Source organism: Dunckerocampus dactyliophorus, chromosome 7 (assembly GCF_027744805.1).
Source record: "Dunckerocampus dactyliophorus isolate RoL2022-P2 chromosome 7, RoL_Ddac_1.1, whole genome shotgun sequence".
Classification (NCBI taxonomy): Eukaryota; Metazoa; Chordata; class Actinopteri; order Syngnathiformes; family Syngnathidae; genus Dunckerocampus; species Dunckerocampus dactyliophorus.
In genome coordinates, this window is record NC_072825.1 from 8,630,320 (window position 1) to 8,655,116 (window position 24,797).

The following is a 24,797-nucleotide window of genomic DNA, read 5'->3' on the forward strand; positions in this document are numbered from 1 at the left end:
ACGAGGCGTCCGTCCGACAGAGCGAGTGACGTCATCGGGCAAAGAGGCGTCACAAGTCCAGCTTCCAGAAAGGCAATTAGGTGCAGCTTTGGCAAAGTCATGTCCCGGCCTACTCGGAGTCAGGTAGGCGTGTGTTTGTGCGCAACTTGTTGCAATTTTTTAATCCATATTTTCAACAGTGAGGCATTAAACGCAAATAGGTCAAAAGTGTTTGTTGTCTAGGAATATTGTGAACAGTTTTTTTTTTCAACAAGGAAAAAATATTTGTATTATTATTATTTTAAATATTTGGGTCAGTGACAGAAAAGCTTCTAAAAAGTGTCTGATTTTTCCTTACTTTACAGTAACATCTAAAAATATTTACAAATTATAATCGCCATGATTTTAAAGTGTATCGTGCATATATTTGACATAAACATTTACAAAACGTAAAATGTGATGTTATACTTTCAGATAACATTATTTATGTCATTTAGTAACATTCCTTCTAGCTGTGCCACCTGACTTACTGGTTTCCCCTTTCAAATTAAACAGGCTTGTGTTTGGACACCTGTACCAACTTTTGCTTTTGCAAACGAAGTTAATGCATGTCACTTTTAAACAGAATAAATAATTTTATGATGCAAAAGATTTAGAATTTCATAGATTAACACTGGTTGTACTGCCTGACATGAAACGCGTACCAACATGCTTATGACTAAACTTATGTGCTTATGACTAAGAAGCTGTTTTTATCAATACAGTGGAACATCGGTTTTCGAACACCCACGGTTTTGTATGATTCGTTTTTTGGCAAAAAAGTTTTGCCAGAATTTGGCCTCGGTTCTCATACACTACCTTCGTTATTGTACAATGCGCATAACAAACTGTTGTGTTTTCGCCTTTGGCACGTTGAATCTTGTGGTATTAAGAAAGATGTGGACGGACTATTCCCAGAATCGCTGGTTTATTGCTGGTTACCTTGGATCACACACCCAACACCAACTATTGCAATACAGTGGAACCTTGGTTAGCATCATTCATTTGCTCCTAACCAAAACAGACCTTAGCCGAATTAAATTTCTCCATAACAAATTATGTAAATCCAATTAATCCGTTCCAGAAAGCCAAACACAAAACACACTTTTGTAGTTTTACAATGATAGTTTTTCAAGCAGAAAACAATTTGAAATGCATATAACTGATGAATGAAAGGGATCAATAAAAATGTAAGGTTACTTTACCTTCATGGAATAGGCTACATGACTGTTCAAAGACACAATGTGTTATCTCTTTCATGTGCATATGCCTTTAGAATTGTTTTGTCACTTGTCAACCGCTGATGACATCATAGATGGGCAAAGTAACTTCCGGTTCTGGTTGCCATTTTCTTTAGTTAGCTAACAAGGAAGGACGTTTTGTGACAGTTGGGCTTACGCAGTGTATTAACAACACAGCAAGGCGTGCTCCATTTTTGTACGCTAACCAGAGAATGCAGGAAAAATTGTTGCGTAAATTTTCAATGTTAACCAAAAACCACTCTAACCAGGGAGGCGTCGGTCTTTTACCATAGCGAGTCATCAGACCCGCCATGAAAGATTGCGGCCATGCTTCGCTCACATCCAGTAGCTTAGGCTAAAATTCTTCGCAATTTATTATCGCCTATCTGTCTGGTATCCCTGATTTCAATTTGGGCTTATTCGGGCAAATTCTATTTGTGGAGTTGATTCAAGTATAACTCCCTGGTTTTGCCCCACAATAGCTACTCCAAACGCCACAATGTCCAACTTCCTGCTTGTTTGCTGACATGGCGTTTATAACTTTTGTGTGCGTCCTGACAGGTTCACTAAAATTCATGACAATCAAAATTAAAAATTAAACTGTGTTTTAAAAAAATAGCAGTCTGTCATTAATAGTTATAATTGACATTAATTTAAAATATTAGAAATTTTCAACAGTTATTTTTTAGTTTATGAAAAAATGCAATATTATCTACGATTATATTTGACTTTTTTATTGTATTTAGAGGAATGACTTATTAATTAATTTACACTGTAGATGAAACAAGGCCAACACATATTTTTTTTTATTTTAAAACTGTAAATATATAAATATATATATATATTTTATATATATATATATATATATATATATATATATATATATATATAATATATATATAATATTATTATATAATATATAATAAATAAATAAATAAATAAATATATATATATATATTATAATATACATATATAATATATATATATATTATATATAATATATATAATATATAATATATATATAAAATACTGTATATATATATGTGTGTATATATATATATATGTGTGTCTATATATATAATATTAAAAAAATGTGCTGGCCTCTATTTTAGTATGTACTTTATGTATTTACTATATTTGCCAGTTTAGCATGTCTTGCTTAGTTAAACAAAAGGTGAATGGCTAAGGCAACTTGGAAGTAGCCATTTTAATTGATGCAATACTAATGGGAGTCAGTGTTGAGGCTTCTAGCGCCCTCTGCTGTCCCGCCCACATAACCTAGTAATGACAAATATTCATTAAACTCAAATTGAGTAGCTCGTCATATATTTGTTGATAAGACGCTTCCTCTCGCACTCTCTTTTTGCAGAATATCTTCCAATTTTGTTCTATTTTGCTATAAATTCGCGTGCACACAAGGACAGCAAAGGCATTATCTGGGATAGGTCTAATCCCTAAACCCAAGTGTTTTACAGCCAGTGTAATTACATCTTCATAAGTCTTGTGGTTTAAACCCCGGCTTTCTTCCATTTCCAGAAGTGTCATCCTCCCGCTTATTATGTGTATTTGGTGAGGTGCATATTGTCAAGGTGGTGGTAACCGTCAGAGGTCAAAGCAATGCTGTGCACACCAAAAAAACAAATTATGCTATATTTCCCTCTTTTGCAGAGAAATTTCATTCTCTCTCTTTCTGCTGCGCCACTTGCCCGAGAAAGGGAAGCGGCTCTCGGATTTTAAATGCCAACAGAGTTTTCATTGCTTTGTTATCAATTGCAATCATTTCTGTGTAGAGCGTCATGCTGCAGTGCTGGCTGCATGCCTCCCCACCGGGCCAAGAACACCTACCTGTATGACCACCGCTACTACTGGAGTTAATATTCCTGCACATAGGAGATAAAATAAATATTTTTAATCTGTTCCAGGGTCATAAATGGGCTTTCACTTGTACGGCACCTTTCTACCTTGAAGGTACCCACCGTTGCCACATTTACCTCCTGCTGAAGCAGCAGCAGCAGCAGCCAAGGGTTCAGTATCTTGCCCGAGGATACTTCGACATGGTTACGGGAAGGCGGAGGATTGAACCAGCAACGTTCAGGTTGGGAGACAACCGCTCTACAACCTGACACCCCACCACCTTTATCCACAGTACAGGCACTCGTTTAAAGTAGTATTTTAACATTCTGCCATACAAGTGTAAAAACAAACCGTCAACTGTCGTGTACAAAATGCTTAACAGCGACCCTTAATTTTGTCGACAAACGACGTACTGTATGTGTCATGTGTGGGAAGGGTTGTCTATCATAGAGATTTGCATTTTTAATATTCTTAGCGGTCATGCACTTGTAAAAACAAGTGAACCTCTGACGGGTGACAATCATGTAGTCTATAAGGAGATCTTGCATAAAAACTTCATCCAATGCACTTTTTAACATACTTAACTCGCACACAAGTGGTAAAAGAAGTTAACCTCTTTTAATCTTAAAGGAAATACATCATATGTGTGGGCACCCTTGGTTTTGACAACAAGTAAAGGGCCTGCAACGTAAAAGTTAATCGTCTAGATTAAAATCTTCATACATCATGCAATTAAACATCCTTATCTCTTATACAAGTGTCAAAAGAAGTTTGCTAATACCAAACAGCAAATAAGCCGGGATTTACTGTATTAAAATGTTTGTGTGCTCACCCTTAAAGGGATATTGCGGATTTTTTGACATGAAGTTGTATGACATCCCCATCAGCTGTGTAGTGCATCAACGTGCACTACACGTTTTGAGTTCTGGTCGGATTTCAGTGATGAGGAACATAGTCCCGGTTAGTTGATGCAGCCACTAAAGTAAAGAGTGTGGCTTCCCAAAACAATACGCGTTCAAAAAAGTAATACATTTGCATCACAATAATGCCTCCTTGAAAAAAATTAGACCTCACAATCGCTCGGCGTTACTTTCTCTCCCGTCGTATGACTGCACGCTGTCGCCTGTCCACTGTTGTGTAAGTGTTCCACAGTGTTCACATGCGCGGGCGGATGAAGACCTTTGAGTTACGTCGCTTGTAGGGAGGGCCCTCTCTCACAAAGACATGCTTTTTAACATTCTTAAATGTCAGATAAGCATAAAAAGAAGTTAAACTCTGTTAATATTTAAAGGTAAGGTAAGGTAAAGTGAGGGAGGCCTTGCTTTCCTGCCGTGCAAAAGGCGCCATCTCTTTTTCTGTGGTCATCACAGTTTTACCTCTTTTCCACCGCTGGTGCCTTTCTGTGGTGCCATCCTATCAACTATATTTATGTCGTTCTTCCGACATCCATTTTTCCTCCCCTTCACCAAATAGACCTTCAAACATTTTTACTTTCAGCCACTTGACTTGAACCCTATCTATTTCTTTTTCAGGCCATCTCCCACTCTTCACTCCCACTGATCATTTGCACTTTCCTCCACCAATTTCCGTCTCTCCCGCCCCTTTTATTCCTCGCTTTTGTCCACTTGTCCTTTGCTGCCATTCACTCCGTCCATCCGTCCTCGGGCTCTCCAGGGAGGCCTGTGGCAGTGATAATGAGACGTGTAGTAACAGATATTAGCTGGCTGGCAGTGGATCCATCCAAGGCTTATGGTGATTATTTACCCACAAACGAGGGGACATTTCTTCCACCTCTCCTTCCCAGCTTCCCTGTCATTAGACACCTACAATAACTCTTCCCCCCTCCTAATCTGCCCAGTGGTAATTATGCACACAAAAAATGTGCAATGGCGCTCAGAGGAGATAACACCTTTAACTTAATTAAAGACGTTTATGGGATGTAAAAGACATGTAGCCCAGGGGTTGCAGTGCACCCGCACTCACCCAAACGTCTTTATTTCATCTCTTTCCATCCTTGGCTTTCATGTTCTCCTATGGACTGGGGGAAGATTTCCTTTGTATAAGCAAAAAGATGGGGTCAGGAGTTTAAAGCTGTGTTCACACTTGTGGTTCAGGACTCTGGTCCGGTTTGCTTAGCGTTTACGCTGGTATTTTTGTCATTGTTATAGTATGTTTTTGTATTATTGATAGTTTGTATTATTGTGATGAGCTAGTGATGGCATTAGGAGGTGGATTAGGTACTGGACAAATATTGCAGACGACATAATCTCATCGACAAAGCAATTGAAGGAAACAACACACAAACAAGGAAAGATGCCATCTGATTGAATAAAGTCATCAACGGTCGACAACAACACAACAATAACAAATTTTTTCATGACCTGAACTCAAAGATCTTAAACATTTTCTAGGCACACACATGTTCTATGTACTCTTAATCTAAATCTGTGTTAGTGAGCATTCATCATTCACGAGCCATAATCTATCCACCTCAACGGGGGTGGCATGTCAAGATGTTGATGAGACAGCATGATTGTTGCACAGGTGTGCCTTACGTTGGCCACAATAAAAGGCCACTCCAAAATGTGCAGTTCAACTACAGTATATTGGGGGAGGTCTGGAAGTGTCTGACAACCAGTCAGTATCTGCTGTGACCACCATTTGTCTCAAATACCGTATACATACACCGATCCAGATGTCGGTTGTTGTCTGTTGCTGCCTTGAGATATACTGAATATCTGAGCATGTCCTTACCCGCATTGACCCACATTTTCTATATGTGTCCTTACTTTATGCATATATTCTTTACCGTGCAGCCTTTGGTCCCATGACAAAAATACCAGTGTGAACACTACGTGAACTGTACCAAAGTGCGCACTAAACATCTTTTTTAAATGTTTGGTGAACGCAGCCTTTGTGCTATAATTGCAGAAGCTGAAGGTTTTTTAAGGCTATCGGGTTGGCACACACATGATGTTTCCTGTTGATGATCCTTCCAATGTATCCTGTTAGGCAGGAAGACGCACAACACTCCCACAAATATTTTGTTTGCCGAAGCAGCGAGAGTGTTTGTGTGTGATGGAGTGTTTTTTCCTCACCTTTGTCCTCCTTGCTTCGACATTTTTGTATTCCGCTCGTGTCGGTGCCACAGGTATTCAAGGTTTTCCGAGAAGTTTTATACATGTGATGTGAAGTGCCAGCCCGCATTAATCGGCCATTCAAATGACTCAGTTGGAGATAAAGTGTGTGAGTTTTTGTTTTCTTTTTCCTTCAGACTGGGATGAAGTCATTGTGGCAAGAGGCGGCACACCCATCATCTTAATGTGCATCAATAGGGACGTGAGGGGCGACGTGGGCATCAGCTGGATGGTCAAGCTACACGGTGCGAATGACTGGAAGCTGGTGCTGTCGGCCAATGAGCGCAAAAGGTTTGCCGGCAGTGCCTACAAGCCTTCCATGCGCTTGGTTGAACCCTACTTCCAAGACACGGGGGATTTTTCTCTGGTCTTCCCACCCACAATACAGGATGTCGGCCTTTACGCGTGCTTGATAGAGCAGCAAGGGAGGAAAGTGAAGGAGAAGACAATCCTGTTGGCCATCATCTCCGGTAGGAACATATAACCGGCGGTTGTGAACCCGGTTATGGTCGTGGTTTTATCTGTTTCCGACATGCTTGACAAAGTTGCATTCAAGATCATGACATGTTTCCACTTTCACAATTCAACATGTCCGAAAAAGAGTAGGAAGAAGCCGAGCTTATTTACTGATTTATTTTTTCACTTCCTGTGTTAACATTTGAATCAGGAAAGAAAGAAATAGTGAATGTGTAGCATTTGATAGATTATGCAGTAAAGAAGGAAAAAGAAAGAAGAATAAAAAAAAAATAAACATAACATAAATTAATAAAAGAGTTTAAATATTCGACTATACATTAAGCATAATGTATGAAATAAAAATAAATGAATAAAATCTATTTCTTACCGTAATGTTGGTGTAATTGACACATATAACCTACAAGCACAAGTGTTATTTATGTCTTGAATAGCTTATTTTCTCTGATTGTATTTATATTATATACTATATTACGTAATATGAATGTAAAGGTGGCTATGTGGGTGTTATTTCATCTCTAGAGGGCTCTAATGATGTAAAAAGCTGCACTTACAAGATAGTAAGCAGGTTTTCTTTGCCATGACTACAAAAATATTCTTTCTCTAAAGATTGAATCGTACTTCGCAGAAATTCACTTATCACGGTTGTCTGGAGCCAATTGTCCGGAATAAACGATGGATTGCTGTATTGAATTTCTCGAATTTCTATTTTTAAACTATTGTCTTTATTGGGGCAGGTCGTACCAATCGATGACTATTGTTCTGTTCATTGTGTGGAACTGAGTGTTCATCACAAAATAGAGTGCGCCACTTGGCTGCAACCAGCAGAGGCGCTGTTGATTCAATCGCAATTAGTTTACAACCTAAAGAAGCATGACAGGGTGTCAGCTATTGCACAACCCCTCTGGGCTTCAATATTCTGCTCAATGCATCACTGGCATGACAAGAGGATTTTAGAAACTCCCTTAGACATAAAATATTGAAAAATCCGTCCACAATGACTTTTTCTTTCCCTGTTTGTCTCAGTCATCGTCATTCCGGCCATCTCCATCCCTCAGCAGAGCACCCTGCGTCTGATTGCCAGGGTCATTCCTCAGTATGCTGTCCACCAGATCACTTGGGAATCTCCACATGGACGTTCCTTAAAAACTGAGAGTAAACCCAACACCGGAATAGTGGCCAAACTTCCCCAAGTGACATACAGTGATGCTGGGCTCTACGAGTGTCACTGTCTGGTTCTTCCTGAAGCTGTCTTCACCTTTGCGGTGAATATAGTCATCGATGGTGAGATTGTTGGAGAAAAAGCATCGCAGTACCACACAGTGTTGTTGAGGATGTAGTGTGCCAGTAAGCCCATCAGCAGCATTATTTATTTAAGCGTCCTCTAGCTGCTGCTCTTCACTGGGATTATTTTATGGAGCAATTTCAAGATTCCAAACTCAAACTGTAGGTCTGCACTGAAAGTCTGCCAGTCCAGTGGGTATTACAGTTGCTCTACTGTCTGTATTATTTACACTTTGCCTTTTTTTCTTCCTCTCCACAGCTGTCAGGGTGGCCTCATTCACCAACGTAGTGCACAGTGAGTGACTCGGCAACACTACAGGAAGTCCTGTGTCAGCACTTTGCTAATCAGTCCACACAGAATTCAATAGCAACAGAACGAGTGACTCCCAGCACATAATAACATAATCCCTATTGTATTGTTGTTGAGACTGTTTTACCGCCATCTCCACTCACTATTCTTTTTACTGCTCCACTCTTCTGTTGTATTTCTTCTCAATATGGCTTCTTATGCTGCAGGGTCTTCACATCCATCTCTGCTTCTTCTATCAACTGGAACCTCTAAGGTTAATCACAAACATTGGTTGACCTTTAATTTGTTCAGATTTTTAAAAAAAGAAAAATTCCATTGGAAATAATGGCAATAAACCGTTCCAGGGTCAAACCATCACCATCATAAAGCTTTTATTAACTGTACAGGCAATGCTTCAAGTCATATTTTTGCATGGTTTACTGCTATGCAAGTGGAAAAAGAAGCACAGTTAACATTAACATTGAGTGACGGTTTGCAAGCCGCTCAAGATTACACTTTTTTTCAACCAAAAAATATAAGAAAACACCACCACCAGATAGCACATGGTAGCAACACCACCATTGGAGAGCATATGTTAGCAATAGTGGTTTAAAAAACAGATTGTGCAAAAAAAAAAATGCATTTCTGCATTAGGCTACACCTTCAATGATAGCGGCTCAGAAGGTAGAACAGGTTGTCTTGAAACCGGAGGGTTGGCAGTTTGATCCTCGCTCCCTCCACCCAGTCACTGTCATTTTGTCCCTGGGCAAGACACTTCACCCACCTTGCCTCCAGTGCTGCCCACACTGGTGTATGAAGGTGAATTAATGTTTGGCAGGGGTCGTATTGGCCGTAGGTGCAAATTGGCGGCTACGTTTCCGTCAAACTACCCCAGGGCAGCAGTGGCTCCAGATGTAGATTACCACTACTAGTGTGTGACTGAGGAGTGAATGAATTATGGGTTCACTTCATTGTGAAAAGCACTATAAAATGTATTCCATTATTATTATTATAGCTTTAGTAGACAAACTATGCCAAATCGCTATCATTATAACCAATAACTAATGCTTGTGTGTGTTATGTGGGGTGTGGCTTACGTGCTCAGAGCAGGAAGAGGACAGGATATAATGTTTGAAGCACGTTCAAATGTTGCAAAGGGCAAAGTCCCTTTTAGATGTGGCGGAATTCATGGGGCTCAATTGCCAGTTAAAAGAAGGTATAATCCACAACGCTGTAGTGCCAGCAAAAGCCTGCTTTTTATGCGTTTCCCATGTCGCTTTTTTGTATAAACCCTGCCAACATGGAAGGAGGTTGGACGCAGTAGCTGGTTAACTAACAGGGCTGAAAACATTAGCTAATTCAACTACTTGATGGATTTTTTTTCCTGGTCACATGTTCACCATCCACCTGTTGCCATGCAGAATTGATGAGGGCTCCATTGTATGTTTAAGCAGCACCAAGTCAACCTGTTGTGTTGAAAGCAATGTGTAGCCTAGTTTTGGCGTAACCCGAACTAAGTGACAAACGGGCGACAACAAAACCCTTCATTTTGGTAATAAAAATAAAGGTTAACTCGCTGATTCATTATTTTTTATGGTCACATGTTGATGATAGCTTTTGAACTCCCATTTCCCGTGTCACTGTTCTGTATAATATATCTGTTGGCGTCATCTAATTGTCCGACTGCGGGTGATGCCGTGTCGCTGTGTGAAAGCGCACACAGTAACAACAACATCCCGCTTTTCTGGGTTCTGTGTAAAAGGCAAATGGTGCATAAATGCTGGATGTTCTGTTGCGGCTCTGACGCGGCAATTTGGCGGCATTTCCGTGTGAAACAGACGTTAAAATAATGAGCAGTCATAACGTCTCCATTGTCCCAAGTGTAAAAAGAAGAAATTCTATAAAGCATAAAAACAACATAACTTTGTCAACTACTACTTTGAATGTTACTTCATGTAACATCCCTATTCTTCTTCTCTTTTCACATTCTCCTTCTCTTGCAATAAAAAGCAAAGAAAAAGCAAAATTAACAGTGTGATGCTCGCAGAACCAAGGTCTTATGTGACATGTTTACATACGTTTACCTTCACAGGCCCACCCATCTCCACTGCAACTCAGGCCATGATGCTCTTCCATCTTTCCTGTCCCGATGTCCAAGGGGACTGCGTCCTCCTATACTGGCAAAACCCAAAGTCCTCCATAAGCGAGCTGGTGTACCACTATGATCGCTGGAGGGGCACCACTCTGACGACTACGTACAGCCAGAACCTGCAACTGGCCGGCTCGCCCTACAATGCAGAGTCCGGGAACTTTTCCTTCATCCTCACGCCTGACCTCAGCAATGGCGGCCTCTACATCTGTGACGTGCTCCTCAATGACCACGCCTTCAGCCAGAGAACCCTGCTGAATGTGCTGAAAGGTACACGCCCGTGAGTCAGACAAAAATGGCGTTGGTTTAAATTAGACAGGCCCAAAAAAAGCAGAGGTTTGAATTCATGGAAAAGGTGCTGAGGTAGGCTACATACCAGGAAAACTACAGCACACTATTCTCTATTATTGTTTTCAAGTATTGTTATCAATCACACAAACACCAAAAATCATTCAAATTTCAGCTTTCATAATGGTCTGGAGTGCCTGAGAAAGTGGAGAGAAAATGTAGCTCCCTTTGACCAAATTGTCATTTCTTAACAAGTATCTTGCACAACACAGCAGCGACAGAACCAATGTTGTCATAGCAGAAAGGAGCAAACCGGTCAGCCATCATTAATAGCTCTGATGACATCATGTGAATGCAGAGGCAGCTAAAGAGGGAATGTGCTGCGATGGCTGCAATGATTCGAGCTGTAACGCTCGTCAGTAAAACACAGGCAGGGGCTCATGTTGGGGGGCTTTTTTAGGGTGCATTTGTGTCAACTAAAAGAAGCGTTACAAGTTGTTCTGGATTGAAATAGAACAATAGAAGCACAACACAGACCCAATGGTGTATTAGCGATAAGTCGCAAACTGCTCAGCTAGCATTCATAGTGCTGAATGCTTAGTCATTGTACATGATGTAATTATGTATGTTGGAGTTTCACACCAACAGCTGCGTTTTAAAGCACAACCTAAACCTGCCTAAACCTGCTAACTAGCAAACTAAAGAACAAATGCGGAGGGTGAAAACAACACCTCTCGTCTTGGCAGAGGTAATAAAAATGTAACCAGAATATGGATTTTATTTTACTCATCATGCATCACATATTTGACCACATACTTGTTGCCGGGCAGAATTAATGAGATTCAATTGTCTGTGCCCCATCGTCCAATACAAATTGGATTTAGACACTGCTGGCTTTTTCCCACCATTTTTCACTTTTCTGTATGAACAGCATTGACACTGAATATGTGGGACGTACTGTAAGTCAACACAGTCATTTTTCGCCTTCTTGGGTAGTATCAGAGCTGGAACAAAGGTTGGACGCTGCCTGCCTGTGTGAAAGACTATTTTGCAATGCTCGAACCCGACCCTCACTTTTTTTGCCCGATTATGCTTAAAGGAATTGTCGCAAGTAGATTTTATACATCACAGCAGACGCTGGAGCTGTTACACAAGGAGGGACTCCTTATTGCAGTTGTGGCAATATCCCTCTTTGCTGGCTCCTGTGTAAAAGGCACCGGTGGATAAATCCCGACCCTGAAGCAGCAATTTTGCTGGTTTCCTGAGTGAAAGAGGCTGAGAATGTGATGCCACCAATGCAAGGACAGTAACAGACAGACGTACACCACAAAGTTCATGTATACACATTCATTTAGCAAATGAATCACTGCTCTGTTTTCAATATTAAATACATTTAAAACAGGCTTTATGGAAAAGCATGTCAGGCTAGCACAGTAATGTTAGCTTGTTGAGCTCTACTGGTCTGGTTAGCCTCATTCTTTCACAAGTGAAATATTTCTTCTCGCAGCGGTGGCACCAAACACCCCCCTTAGATGTTCAACGAGGTTGAGCTCCGATGAGTGTGAAGGCCACATCTCATGAATTGTTTCCGTGCCTTACTGAAGAACAGGGAATGAAGGCTTCTGTATTCATGATGTGTCTAGCGAGCACCCCTCATTTAATCATGTTTTTTCTCTCTCTTGTTTGTCTGATGCTTGTTCAGTGGAAGAGTGTGACATTTTAGAAAAAGCACCTCATTACGCTCCTGCTGGGAATTAGATGTGATGAGTTTTTGTCAGCATTAGAGACAAGCATCTAACTTCATCTGGTATATGTCAAGTAGCTGCCGTCACCACAAAGCTTTGAAGCTTTTTTTTGTTACGATAATGAACATCATTATGTGCATCTAAACTTTTGCTACTGGCCGCAGCCTGGAACTGTTATAGTTTTACACGGTGGTAAATGAAAAACACACAAAAACAAGACGCTCGCGGTATTGCCACTCTTCTTCCGCGATGGAGCGCCGCGGCCATCTTGTTCACGTGTGCGTTCCACAGCGGAAAAAGATGTGAGTGTCTTCATCACATACACATGAATGCACAGGCGACGGTGCGCACGTATAAGGCAAGAGACAACTATAGTCGTTGTTGCTGTAGTACATACAACTTCATGTCAAAAAATCCAAACTATCACTTTAACTTCTTAGCATACTGGATCCACGCTGGGTTGGTTTTAGAGCCATCCATCCATCCATCCATCCAAACATCCATCCATCCATCCATCCATCCATCCATCCATCTTCTACCGCTTATCCGAGATGGGGTCGCGGGGGCAACAGCCTAAGCAGGGAGGCCCAGATTTTCCTCTTCCCTGCCACTTCGTCCAGCTCGTCCCAGGCCAGTTGGGAAATATTGTCTCTCCAACGTGTCCTGGGTCTTCCCCGAGGCCTTCTACAGGTCGGACTTGTCCTGAACACCTCCCCAGGGAGGCGTCCGGGAAGCATCCTGACCAGATGCCCAAGCCACCTCATCTGGCTCCTCTCAATGCGGAGGAGCAGCGGTTCTTCTTTTAAAGCCCTTTTACGAAATTAAAAATGACCCCAGCATCCTTTCATTTTTCAGTGTGTGCCCTTTGGTAACCTTGGCGGACAGAGTTTGAACACTCTTCCAGTTAGGCTCAGGTTAGGCTCTTTCTGTGTCAGCCAGTCACGTATTTACCAATGTTTTTTTTGTGCCTCGTCACATTTCTGACGACATATTCCCATAGGAAGTAATGTGAATCCAATTAATCAATTCCAGAAACCCCCAAATATTAACAAAAACAAATTTCATAGAAAATAATTCTAGTTTTATATGCGGGCAAATATGATAACTAATAATACATTTTGATTGGATGGAAGTTATTGTTGACGTGGACTTCCCGTACATCCTGGCGGCATCAAATCCAATAGTGATTATCGCCTTCTTTTGTCAAATGGATGGCACTCGCAACTTTTCTGGCCCCATGGCGTGTTATTTAGTAGTCGCACTCAATAAAAAATGCGCTAACAGTGAGTCAGCAACGTGCTGGGTGCTTTGCTTGGGCACCCCATTTTGCAAAACAATACATTACAGGGCAAAAGGGCTTGTTTGCAATGCGCAATATTGTAGCAAAACTGAGACAGTGTACGAAACCTGCAGCAAAATTGTGGCAAAAGGGGAGTTTCAATGTATTTAGAGAAAGAGCAGCTTGAACGTCAGCTTTATTTTATCGGAGACAAAGCATATGATTTGCGTGATTAGCAATCACTTTTTTTTTGTTATGTTGCATCTTTACGCTCTTTTTTTTTTTTTTTTTTTTTTTACATTTTTATTTGTATATTTTTTGCAACTTTTTCTTGTCTAATTGTATTTTTACAACATGTCGTGGGCCAATACAAATTGAGCAGGGGGCAGGCCCCACTTTGGACACCCCTGGCCTAACCAATAAGCCTAGCCAAAAACAACAAAAGGTCCAGACAGGCCTGTGACATAGTGTACCAACAGTTATTTTAAGGTCAAACTAAAATTGCTGCTTTAAACCCCTGCACCTCCGCAGCAATTTGAGCGGTTGCCCGGCAACCTCATTGGGACTCTGGTGGAAGCGCTGCACCTGTTAAGAGTAGGTGCCAAGAAGAAAAAAAAAGAAAAATATAATCTCTTTTCTAACACCCCTGTTCGAAAATTGTTGCTTTCTCGTTCTGTTTCAACGCTCTGTGGTGAAGCTCTTCAGGTGGTGTTTGCCTGCTGTAGTTGTTTCCTCGACTATTATTAATTTTATGCTGGACCAAGACAATAATTTCCTCTCACTGGCTTGCTAATTACACACTAAAATGAATGTGAAATATTTTTTTCCCCCACATAACTCTCCGCTGGAAGGAAATTGAAAAGGAATATATTAAAACAATCAAAAATGTTGAAATATTCCTTTCATCCAAAGCAGGTAGCGGGTACAATTATTAAAGTTAGGTCAAATTTATTCATGAGCACATTTAAAAGCAACAGAGTCATGGATTATACATTTAAATGAATACAATGGAACACTCTCGCTGGGATAGGCTCCAGCATACCCCTGCGACCCTAGTGAGGATAAGAGGCATAGAGGATGGATGGGCACTGGAACCTCCAAAGTCAAATGTGTTTTGTTTCTTGGGTACCAGTGATGGCAATGAGGCAAAGTGTAATGATAACCATAGAACCGTAAATGAAACTCATGACAACATTAGCGGTGGAATGGGTACTAGCATAGATGAAAATACATTTTTACCAGGCAGATCTATTTTTATGTTCCAACACTTATTCTCAAACTGCAGTATGTGAGCCACTGGCCACTGGTCCATCTATTGGTACTTTTTATTTACAAAAATAACACCACAAGAGTTATATTGTATGGTTATATTAGCGACATGACATTGTTGTGCAGATGCAAATTTATAAACCAAAGATTTTCTGAAAATGAAGTCCAAGACAAACTTAATGTTCAACTCAGAACAAACACCACCTGCACAAACATAATAATAATCATATTAAACAATAATAACAAAAGAAATAAATGAAATGTAATATATTATAATACATAAAATATAATATAAAAAGAAAATGCTTATAATACGCCACAAGGTAACAGTGTCGCTTTGCACACCATCTCCATTACGTGTCTGCCAGGTGTCTTTTTATCTACTTTTTATCTACTCTACTTTTATTTATTTTCTTACACAGTGTTAACTTATTTTTACGCTCGTGTGACAATTTACAGTGTACAGTTTTATGAATAAAACAACAAATTCATTCACTTTACATTATTATTCCTATTCCTGTGCTTTTTTTAAAATTCTAACAAATGATGAGCCGAATAGCGTCCATGTTGGATGTTACACAGTAACGTGGGAAAAGCAAAAAAATACAGATGCTTCTGTAAATGCACGTAATATACACTACACAACGCACCTATAAAATGCCACTAGGTGGCAGTATCGGTCTGCTTCCTGTTCCCTCACCGTTGTGTGTCTGCCAGTAGTTTTGCTGTAGTTTTGTTTTATTTTGTTTTATTTTGTTTTATTATACAGTGATTAACCTGTTTTTAGAGGTGTGTGGCAGTTAGCAATGTTGATTAAAGTGCTGCCTTTACAGTTAACAAATTATTTTGATTAAAAACAAACAAACCCCCAAAATCATTCACTTTAATTTTACTTTATTTTAGTTTTACTGTACAGCGGTTAACTGATTTTTACGCTGGTATGACGTTTAGTAATGCTAAATTAAAACATCTCCTGTACACTTAATAGGGATAAATCATCAAATTGATTATTTTTCTAATGCTTTTTAAAGTTAGAACAACTTTGGAGGTTCCAGCGTAAGGCAAGAAAGGCACCATAAATCATAATGACATAAATAAATAAATACACTACATTTTATCTGGGTCATTTAATTTGGTTGGATTTTTCAAAACTGTTGTGAGAACAGATTTTAAATGGTTTATAAACATGTTGCATTGTCCAACAGTAGTCTAAACATAACAAAACAATCTCAAAAAAACAATCTCAAAAACAAACTGAGCAACCTGTTAATTTTCATAAATTATTCTTGGAATAATTTGACACTTTTTGGGGAAAAAAGCCTCCTTCTCACCCACACACGAAACAAAAAGCTATGTCATCCACCCCTGTCATTGCGGCCTTGCAAGCCACTTTACTCGTCACAGTTCCCGTGGCATCCATCAGAGCTGCCCAGACATCACTAGCCGATCAGTCACTGTCTCACACACGTGCATGCACCCACACAGCAATCATGCGAGGCATATATTTTTACCCCACCTCATTATGAGTATCATTATGTATGATTATACCTGCTGCCCTCCCACAGAGGCTGTAGGTGGCCCACGCTGATCTCTCAATCAAGGCTGAAATGTGTGTGTTTTTATGTGCAAGCACAGGGTGGGGTGGGGGGCCTGCGGAGCTTGATTACGCCCAGATGGATTCTCATTTCACTTTGATGAGACACTAAACATCAGTCACAGTCAAGCAATGCATTAGCAGCAAATCACTTTAATGAATATATATTATTTGACCTCTCCCTGGATTGTGCTCTTTTTCACATGGCCGCATGTCCTCTTTTGGCCCATTACGCTCCATCTGTCCTTGGCCTTTCCCCCAGTCACACCAGCCATGACGTCATTTTCTCATCCTGCCTCTCACTCACCTTACTCATCCTGCTTTCTGATTTCTCTTCATTCCTCTTGAATTTATTTATTTTTTCATTGTTTTATTTTGTTTTCTGTTTTTCTGCCCACAGTGTCTGATATCATTTATGCTGATTCCATTTCATTTGTTATTACTTAGTCTATATCCTCTATTTATTTATACATTATACAATGTTTTTGGCACTTTTTTACTCTTGTTTTTGTTTTTTCTTTGTATTTTTAATATCTCTAATCTTTATTTATGTTTTATTTTCTTTAATTTTAGTTTTTCTTACCATAGTGCCTGATAGCATTTATTCTGATTTTATTCATTTATCATTATTTAAAAATTATGAATTAATTATGAATTATTTATGAATGAATTAATTAATCAAAAGTAACTATTTAAGTATATTCTGATTTTATTTATACATTATACCATATTGTATTTATTTACTTACAGTCTTTCAACTTTTTTATTTGTTTCTTATTTAATTGTAATTAATTTCTTAATTTCATCACTTCATACATTTGTCCTCTTTATTTCTTATTTATTTTTAATTTCAGTTTATTCATCATTTTTTCATTGTTATTTTTTAGCTTCATTTTTTACTTTATATTTTTTTATTTACACTTTTTTTCTTTCTTCTTCTTTTCTGTTATCTCTGCATTCCTTTTTTTTTTCAACCAATGATTTCTGAGATTCGGAGAAGAGGTAGGATTTAATACGCATGTTGAATTGCGCAAGTTAAGCATGTTTGAAACAAATAAGCGTTCCCTTTCATTCAATTCCTCTCAAACCCTTCCCTTCCTTCCCCACCACAGTGACGACCAGCCGTTCATCCTCTAAACTGGAGCTGGATTGTCTCTACAGCGCACTGACTGAGGTTCACAGCGGAGTGTGGGAGCACGAGAATAAGAGTCACAGGCTGGAAATGATGAGCAGTGGCCCTGGAAGTGTGAGGACCGATTTGCCCTTACCCATCACCTCAGACACAGCTGGGAACTACACCTGTACCCTGCAGCTAAACAACGGCCAGACTGTCAGTGCCACACACATGGTCAAGCAACAAGGTAGCACATAAACTTGCATGTCTTAGTACATTTATCTGCATCGGTACATAATAAGGGGTGAAGCGCTAGCAAACCAAAACATCATAAAATGTGTTGTCGCCTCATATGAGCCATAAAACCCCCATCTTTGGATGCCTCGCTCCCTTGTCTTCCATGTCCATTTCTCCCACAGCTGCAGCTTCAGTGTGCATTACGATGAGCTCCGAGGCTCCCCTTCCACGATCTAAGTGATGCATTGGACTTATCAGAACCAGGGGGGATCCATTTAGCTGTCACATCCTCCTGATCTCCACCACCGACACACAATAAGCCTGAATAATTTAGTTATTGTTGGAGGAGATGTCCTAAGGTTCTGTCTGCTTATATTGGCATATCAGCTATAGGCAGGCATGATGAGAAAAGTAATGACCTTTATAGATAATGAAAAAGATAAATGAGGAGGTTAAGCATTGTGGATTTTTCAGAGGCGTGTTAAGCGGGTTAGCATGGAGGAGAGGTTACGTTCTGATTTCTGTCAGTTATTTTTTTTTTAAGTTATGTAAATGTGAAAAATGGTAGCCTGTTGGTCGAATTCTTATGTTCTTCTATCATTACAGTCCGCTTGCAATGGGGCCAAGTAGGGCCAGAGACCCGCCTGATTCAGCAGGTGGCTCTGATGTTGTTATGTGTGGTAGTTGTCTGGCATCCACACACAATTTCTGCTACCGCCATCTACAGGACAGGGGTAGCACAGTATCGCCTGCTGCATCATGATTCAGTGCTTTCGCCAACTAGTGTCCTGGCATGCACATTACAGTCTTTTTTTTTTTTTTTACGACATCATACCTTTTTGTACAGCAGGCTTCTAATTACAGCAGAGTGCTCCTGTTATACAGAGGATCTTTGACAAGTGTTTTTGCAGAAGGCCCTTCAAAACCACCAGAGCTTTCCTGTCATATCGAAAATATTTGTGGTAGATCATTTCAAACAGCAGAGCACAGCCATCATATAGAGGATCTTTGACTAGCATTTTTTAAATGGATCAGTAAAAACAGCAGAGCAGTCCTGTCATATACAGTGGAGGATCTGATGTTTTTGTTGTAGGTCTTTAAAATGTCATATAGTGAGTGGAGCTTTGAGCCGTGGGCATCTTTGTGTGGAGTTTGCATGTTCTCCCCGTGCGTGAATGGGTTTCCTCCCACATCCAAAAACATGCATGTTAGGTTAATTGGCAACTCTAAATTGTCCATAGGTATGAAGGTGAGTGTGAATGGTTGTTTGTCTATATGTGCCCTGCGATTGGCTGGCGACCAGTCCAGGGTGCACCCCACCCAAAGTCAGCTGGGATTGGCTCCAGCATACCCACGACAATAGTGAGGATAAGCGGCATAGAAAATGGATGGATGGATATTTGACGAGCGTTTTTCTAGGTGATCAGTAGAAACAGCGGTGTTCCTGTCAGAAAGAGGATCTTTGAATAGCATTTTTGCTGTAGATGATTAAAAACAGCAAAGCGGCCATGTCATATAGAGGATCTTTGACTAGCATGTTTGCCTTGTTACATGCGGTGTGCCTTCACCTAAATCAGGCAATGTTGCTATGCTTGCAGAAGCTAAAAGAACATGTAACTTTAATATGAAATTTCTTTCACAGCTTGCATTGTTTATTCAGATGTATAATTTCATCTGCGAGCCATATGTTTCTGTAGTGCTTTAAATGAGAAAGATTCTCTGAGATACAGTATAACTTCTTCAGTGTACCGCCCACCTTCCTGCACTGACATACCCTTCCACCCCCACCACCTCCTCATTTGAGATAGGAGAGATGAGATCAAGCGGCAATGGAGGTAAAGAAAAGTTGTGAAGATGAGGGTGGAGAGAGAGCGATGCATATAGTACATTTACGCCCCCACTTCACTCTGCACTCAATTACCATAATTCATGTGTTAAATCTGGCATGGAGAACAGTGCGGGTCATTCTTCGGGGTCAGCGCTCGCCACCGTATTCCATTAGCAAGCTCTGTACATCCTCGCCAATCAATTAGAGCGCACACGACCCGTTATGATTGATCACTTTGAAGGTGGCTAATGGCCGTGACATGGTGGCGAAGGTGGCGCCCGTGGGTCGTTCCTTTTACAAACAGAATTTGTCAAAAGTGGATGAGGGCAACTGTCACTTGTGCGGGGTTAGTGGCCCACTGCATAAATTGTGCATTCAGAGCCATAATTACTCTAAAATTCCTGCTCGCAGGTCTCACGGGTCCGATATCTTTTATTGCAAGGGTAAATTACAGCTCTCTGTGGAAACCAGCACTTCCCTCTCTGTGCGAAAACACCCGCAGGGGCTGTGTTTGACAAAACTGATGTCATCGTCATTATGCAAACACACTTGACGAGTCCCATCTCACACGTGCACTCGTCACACAAAATTACGCTACAGAGAGAGTGAGCTAATCTCTTGCTTTGTGGCTGAAATAAACATGTTCTCCTCAGTGACTCGTCTAACACAGACAGCTGTTTACATTAGACCAGAGGTGTTCAACATGCGGCCATTTTCTGGTCAAAGCTTATGTTTTATTGTGCCTCCGGATATTCTGAAAATGAATTTAATTCATTATTAAGTCATTAGATATTCCACTAATTAGCGTTTGACACTTCTAATTAAAAACAAGCTACAGTAAGTTGTCACTGTTTTAGCATGTTTAACGTACAAAATGTATCAAAGTGGCCGCTTCGTTCTCACGTAAAACAACTGCAAGATGCTGTGTTACTGTGTGAAAGCGTACACGGATGCAGCAACATCCCGCTTCTCTTGATTCTGTGTAAAAGGTACAGCTGGTTAAATTCTGGACCTTCTGTTACAGCTTTGATGCAGCGATTTTGCAGTGTCCCTCCTCTGATACTATGTCCAATGGCGAAAAGCATGCCATGTTGGTTAGGGTGACCATATTTTGATGGCAATGAGGTACTCAAATGATACTCCAAGTTTACTTAAAGATGCCTTATAATTTCAGCACATTAGAGTACTGTAAGGCACGCCACACTTTTCCGTGCGAAGACCACGGACTCTTAGAGGTGGTGATTCTCATCCCGGCCGCCAGACACTTGGCTGCGAACTGATCCAGTGAGAGTTGAAAGTGATGCGGACTCTGCATCGGTCCATTGTGATGAAGAAGGAGATGAGCCGAAAGGCAAAGCTCTCAATTTATCGGTCGATCTACTGTACGTTCCTACCCTCACCTATGGTCATGAGCTTTGGGTAGTGAACAAAAGGACAGGATGGCAGGTACAAGCGGCCAAAATGAGTTTTCTCCATAGGGTGGCTGGGAAGAGCCAGATCAGAATGATCATCTGGTCAGAATGCCTCCCCGGGCGGGTGTTCAGGGCATGTCCGACCGGTAGGAGGCCTCAAAAAAGCCCCAGGACACGTTGGAAAGACTTCAGTATGTCTCTCAACTAGCCTGGGAACGCCTCAGGATCTGCCGGGAAGAGCTGGATGAAGTGGCCGGGGGGACGGGAAGTCTGGGCTTCCCTGCTTAGGCTGCCGCCGCCGCGATCCGACCTTGGATAAGCGGTAGAAGATGGATAGATGGCTAAAGTTTGCCTCCTGTATATGGATAGAAAATAAATAAAACAAAAATAATAATATGCAATTATTACATGTTAAATACTTAATATAACTCAACTAATTCTAGTTTTATTTCGAATTTCTCTTAATTATAAATGAATGAATGTATTATAAATATTATAATAATAATAATATAATAAAATGTAATAATAATAACATAAAAATCCCATCTATAACCAAAGACACAAATTCACATAAGCGTCTCAGAGGTTACTAAACATGTTATTATGCCTAAAATAATATCTCTTTGGTAAGTTGCAATGGTGCAAAAACAAATGCTGGATCTTCTGTTCTCTGTGTGAAACAGGCAATTGTCAATTTAGCCTCAAGCTATTTTCTGTGTGAAGGGAAATCAATCTTCTTACTTTCCTAACTTGGATAAAGAAATGGAGGATTTTGCTAAATTTTTCTGACGCTTTTCCAAAACTAATTCTTTAAGGGCGGCCATTTTCTCTCCTCGCCAGATTCCAAATTGACAGCACTTGTTGAGTCTGTGTCAGATCGATTGGCACTAGAGACTATCCGCTGACACGTGTCTGAGCCTCCTCGTCTTCTTGTTTCGCCGCAGCCATTGTGTGTGGCTGACAGCTGCATGATGAAAATACATGCAACATGCCAAGGGGGTGGTCTTCCAAAGTCAAACATCTGAAATATGGCATTCAAGTCTGCTCCTCCCTCTTGGTCTGGCCACAAAGTGCAGCAACAACTTGTCAACTGGAAAAGAAACTGAAGTTTTATTTGATCTTTCCCCGCCCCTGTCTCATTTTTCTCTTTGGCAGAGAGTGTCAGTGTCCCCGCACCCTCGTCGCTCTCTTCCCTCTCCGCTTTATTACTTTTGGTGCCCCTGTTTGCCACGGCTGTTGCTGTGTTGCTATGGAGACAGAAGCACATCACCGATCGCGGTGAGTCCTTCCAGCGATTTCCTCTGTGCATCTTTGGCCCCACTTGTCTGACTGACTGATACAGCCTGTGACATCCACTGGGGTTGTTGTAATGAATCTGACCCTATTTCCTCCCCCTATATGTGTGTGTGTGTGCACAGCTATTGAGCAGTCCCTGTCCGTCCACTCGGGCGAGGCGGAGAACATCTATGAGAATCCCGAAGATGTCAGACAGGTGATAAAACTGGGCCATTTGGCAGCACTCAACACCCTCTGATGAATTTGCCTTCCCACTTCTCGCCTTCTCTCGCTCTTTGTCTTCCCATTTGTCTGTCTTGCCTCTGTTTTACAGCATTTTTTTTCTCTCCCTGTTGTCTCCCCTCCCTCACTTGTTGTTCATTAAAGCTGTTTTCCTCCCCTCCCGACAGGCTGCTCCTCCGGGTTCAGTCTACATGGTGAGTTACTGCACAACAAACACACCACCACCTCATTTCCGAAAAAGATGCCTTTAAAGTCACCATGCATGATATTGCATGGAAACTGAGTATATGGCAGTGAGAATCAAAGGGGTTTAACTCTAAAGGGGTTTTTTGTTTCAAATGCCAAATGGCAAACTCGAAACGAAAGAACAGGGAATGAACTGATCGCGAAACACGTCTCAGTCCTGGCTGCTGAGTACAATATGGCTATGGTCAACAATGATGGGAACACAGGGAAATGAGCGTTTCCATCAAAATTTTAGGTTGAGTAGGGTTGGAAAAATTCTTGAATTTTCAAAGTTCAAAATTAACAGTGGTAATACTATACTGGTCCACCCTCTAAAAACATAATGATTCCCAGAGGGCCACTTACTGAAAATGAAAGGGTTAAAGGGCCACATTAAGTTGTGTATATTTCAAGAAAAATGTGCATCTCATCTTTGTGATTTAGGTGGAAAAGTATATTATTAGTATGAACTTTGCTCTTTGCCCTTTTACCCCATTCTTGTGTTTTTTTATTTTCCAAATATTTCAACTTTCTTTTTAAATAATCTTTGTAAATTTTCTTTAAAAAATGTTTTTTTGTTTTTCTGAATATTCTGACTTAAAAAATATTTATATTATTTTTTCTTTAGTATTTCAACTTTATGCTACTAAAATGGTGTTATTTTTTTCCTCATAATATTTTCATGTTCCATCATAAAATTAAAAGACTTTTTATTGTTGGATTTCAACTTTTTTTTCTTAATATTTTGACTTTATTCTTGTAAAATTCCAACTGTTTTTTTTTTTGTTTTTTTTTTGCTGCTGTTGTTTTTTTATTTCTTTTTTGTTAAATTATATTTTTAGAATGTGCCGAGGGCCAATTAAAAAACAGCTGCGGCCCGCAAACGGACCTTGGGCCGCACTTCAGACACCCCTGGCACAAGCTATTTATTGATTGCTACACATTCTTTTTTTCTTTTTTTCCCATATTACAAAAAGGTAAAGTTATCTATCACTAATTGCTGAAACATGGAGAAGGGATAGGATAAGCTCCGCTTCTTCCTACTCCTTTTCGGACATGTTGACCTAAGTAAGTGTAATAATGTGATGTTATGTAATGTAACCTGTTGCATGTGTTCAAAACCCCGGCATGTCTTGTCTAAGTTACACTCCTCCTCCATCTTGCCTTCCAACATATCAGTCCAAAGTTAAATCCACGGCTTCTCAAGTGTCACTGGGGTACATTAGACGGTTTTAAGAAATCAGTCTGATTGAAAGGGTGCAAATATGGGCTCTTTGTCCAGATGTTGACCTGCTTTACCCGTGTTTCTTTCTGTCATCCAGGATTTAAAACCAAGAAAGAATGATGTCTATAAGGAGCTGGAGCGGTAAAAGGCTTGTATCACCTATATACTGTATGTGTGAGTGTGTGTGTCTTTGCAGTATCTGCGTGTTTGAGCCGTGTACTGCAGTCATGCTAGCCTGCACATCACTGTGACACTGTGGCATGATATCACGTCACGCTCTGACAGGCGACACTGCTGTGGCCGTTGTCGTTGGCTGCAGCGTGCGTGGGCTGTCTGTGTTTGTGTTGAAAGGCGTGTAGTAGGGAAGATTTTTGTGTTGAGTTTGGGTCTTGTATGCTCCCCTTTTTTCAGATCCAAGCAATGTCAGAGCTGATCACCTACAGTACAACCCTCATGCAGCTGTCACATCTGTCCTCCTGCATGTTGCAGCAGGAGGGCCATTTTACCAGGAGCACAGCATGAGCAAGATGTTATAATTGGCTTTTGGACAGCATTCAGTGATGTATGTAGAGGAACAGTATTGAAGTGTTTTTGTTTTGGTTTGATGTTATTACAGA

At 40.5% G+C, this 24,797-nt stretch overlaps 1 protein-coding gene across 8 annotated transcripts; it reads left to right on the forward strand.

The window, feature by feature from the left end:
* The first annotated feature begins 32 nt into the window (after window positions 1–32).
* Window positions 33–24,738, forward strand: g6fl (g6f-like). 8 transcript variants are annotated; one of them, XM_054781188.1, is made up of 13 exons: window positions 33–123; window positions 3,050–3,106; window positions 3,182–3,354; window positions 6,388–6,720; window positions 7,751–8,008; window positions 8,268–8,303; window positions 10,390–10,716; window positions 17,734–17,982; window positions 22,368–22,490; window positions 22,631–22,704; window positions 22,898–22,924; window positions 24,278–24,321; window positions 24,592–24,731. In XM_054781188.1, exons 4-13 carry the CDS (start codon window positions 6,435–6,437, stop codon window positions 24,611–24,613), a joined length of 1,446 nt encoding a protein of 481 aa, XP_054637163.1. In that variant the 5' UTR covers window positions 33–123; window positions 3,050–3,106; window positions 3,182–3,354; window positions 6,388–6,434; the 3' UTR covers window positions 24,614–24,731. The 8 variants fall into 8 exon arrangements, with proteins under 8 accessions (XP_054637163.1, XP_054637164.1, XP_054637161.1 ...); XM_054781189.1 differs by lacking the exon at window positions 3,050–3,106 and having other exon boundaries at window positions 83–123; XM_054781186.1 differs by lacking the exons at window positions 33–123; window positions 3,050–3,106; window positions 3,182–3,354 and adding an exon at window positions 6,161–6,264 and having other exon boundaries at window positions 24,278–24,328; window positions 24,592–24,738.
* Window positions 24,739–24,797: the final 59 nt, after the last annotated feature.

Bases quoted from the DNA above. Each gene is read 5' to 3' on its own strand.
- g6fl (XM_054781185.1), top strand. From the start codon at position 6,192: ATGGAGTGTTTTTTCCTCACCTTTGTCCTCCTTGCTTCGACATTTTTG. The intron at 6,721-7,750 runs GTAGGAACATAT...TGTTTGTCTCAG, and splicing joins CCTGTTGGCCATCATCTCCG to TCATCGTCATTCCGGCCATC. The intron at 24,322-24,591 runs GTAAAAGGCTTG...CCCTTTTTTCAG, and splicing joins GTCTATAAGGAGCTGGAGCG to ATCCAAGCAATGTCAGAGCT.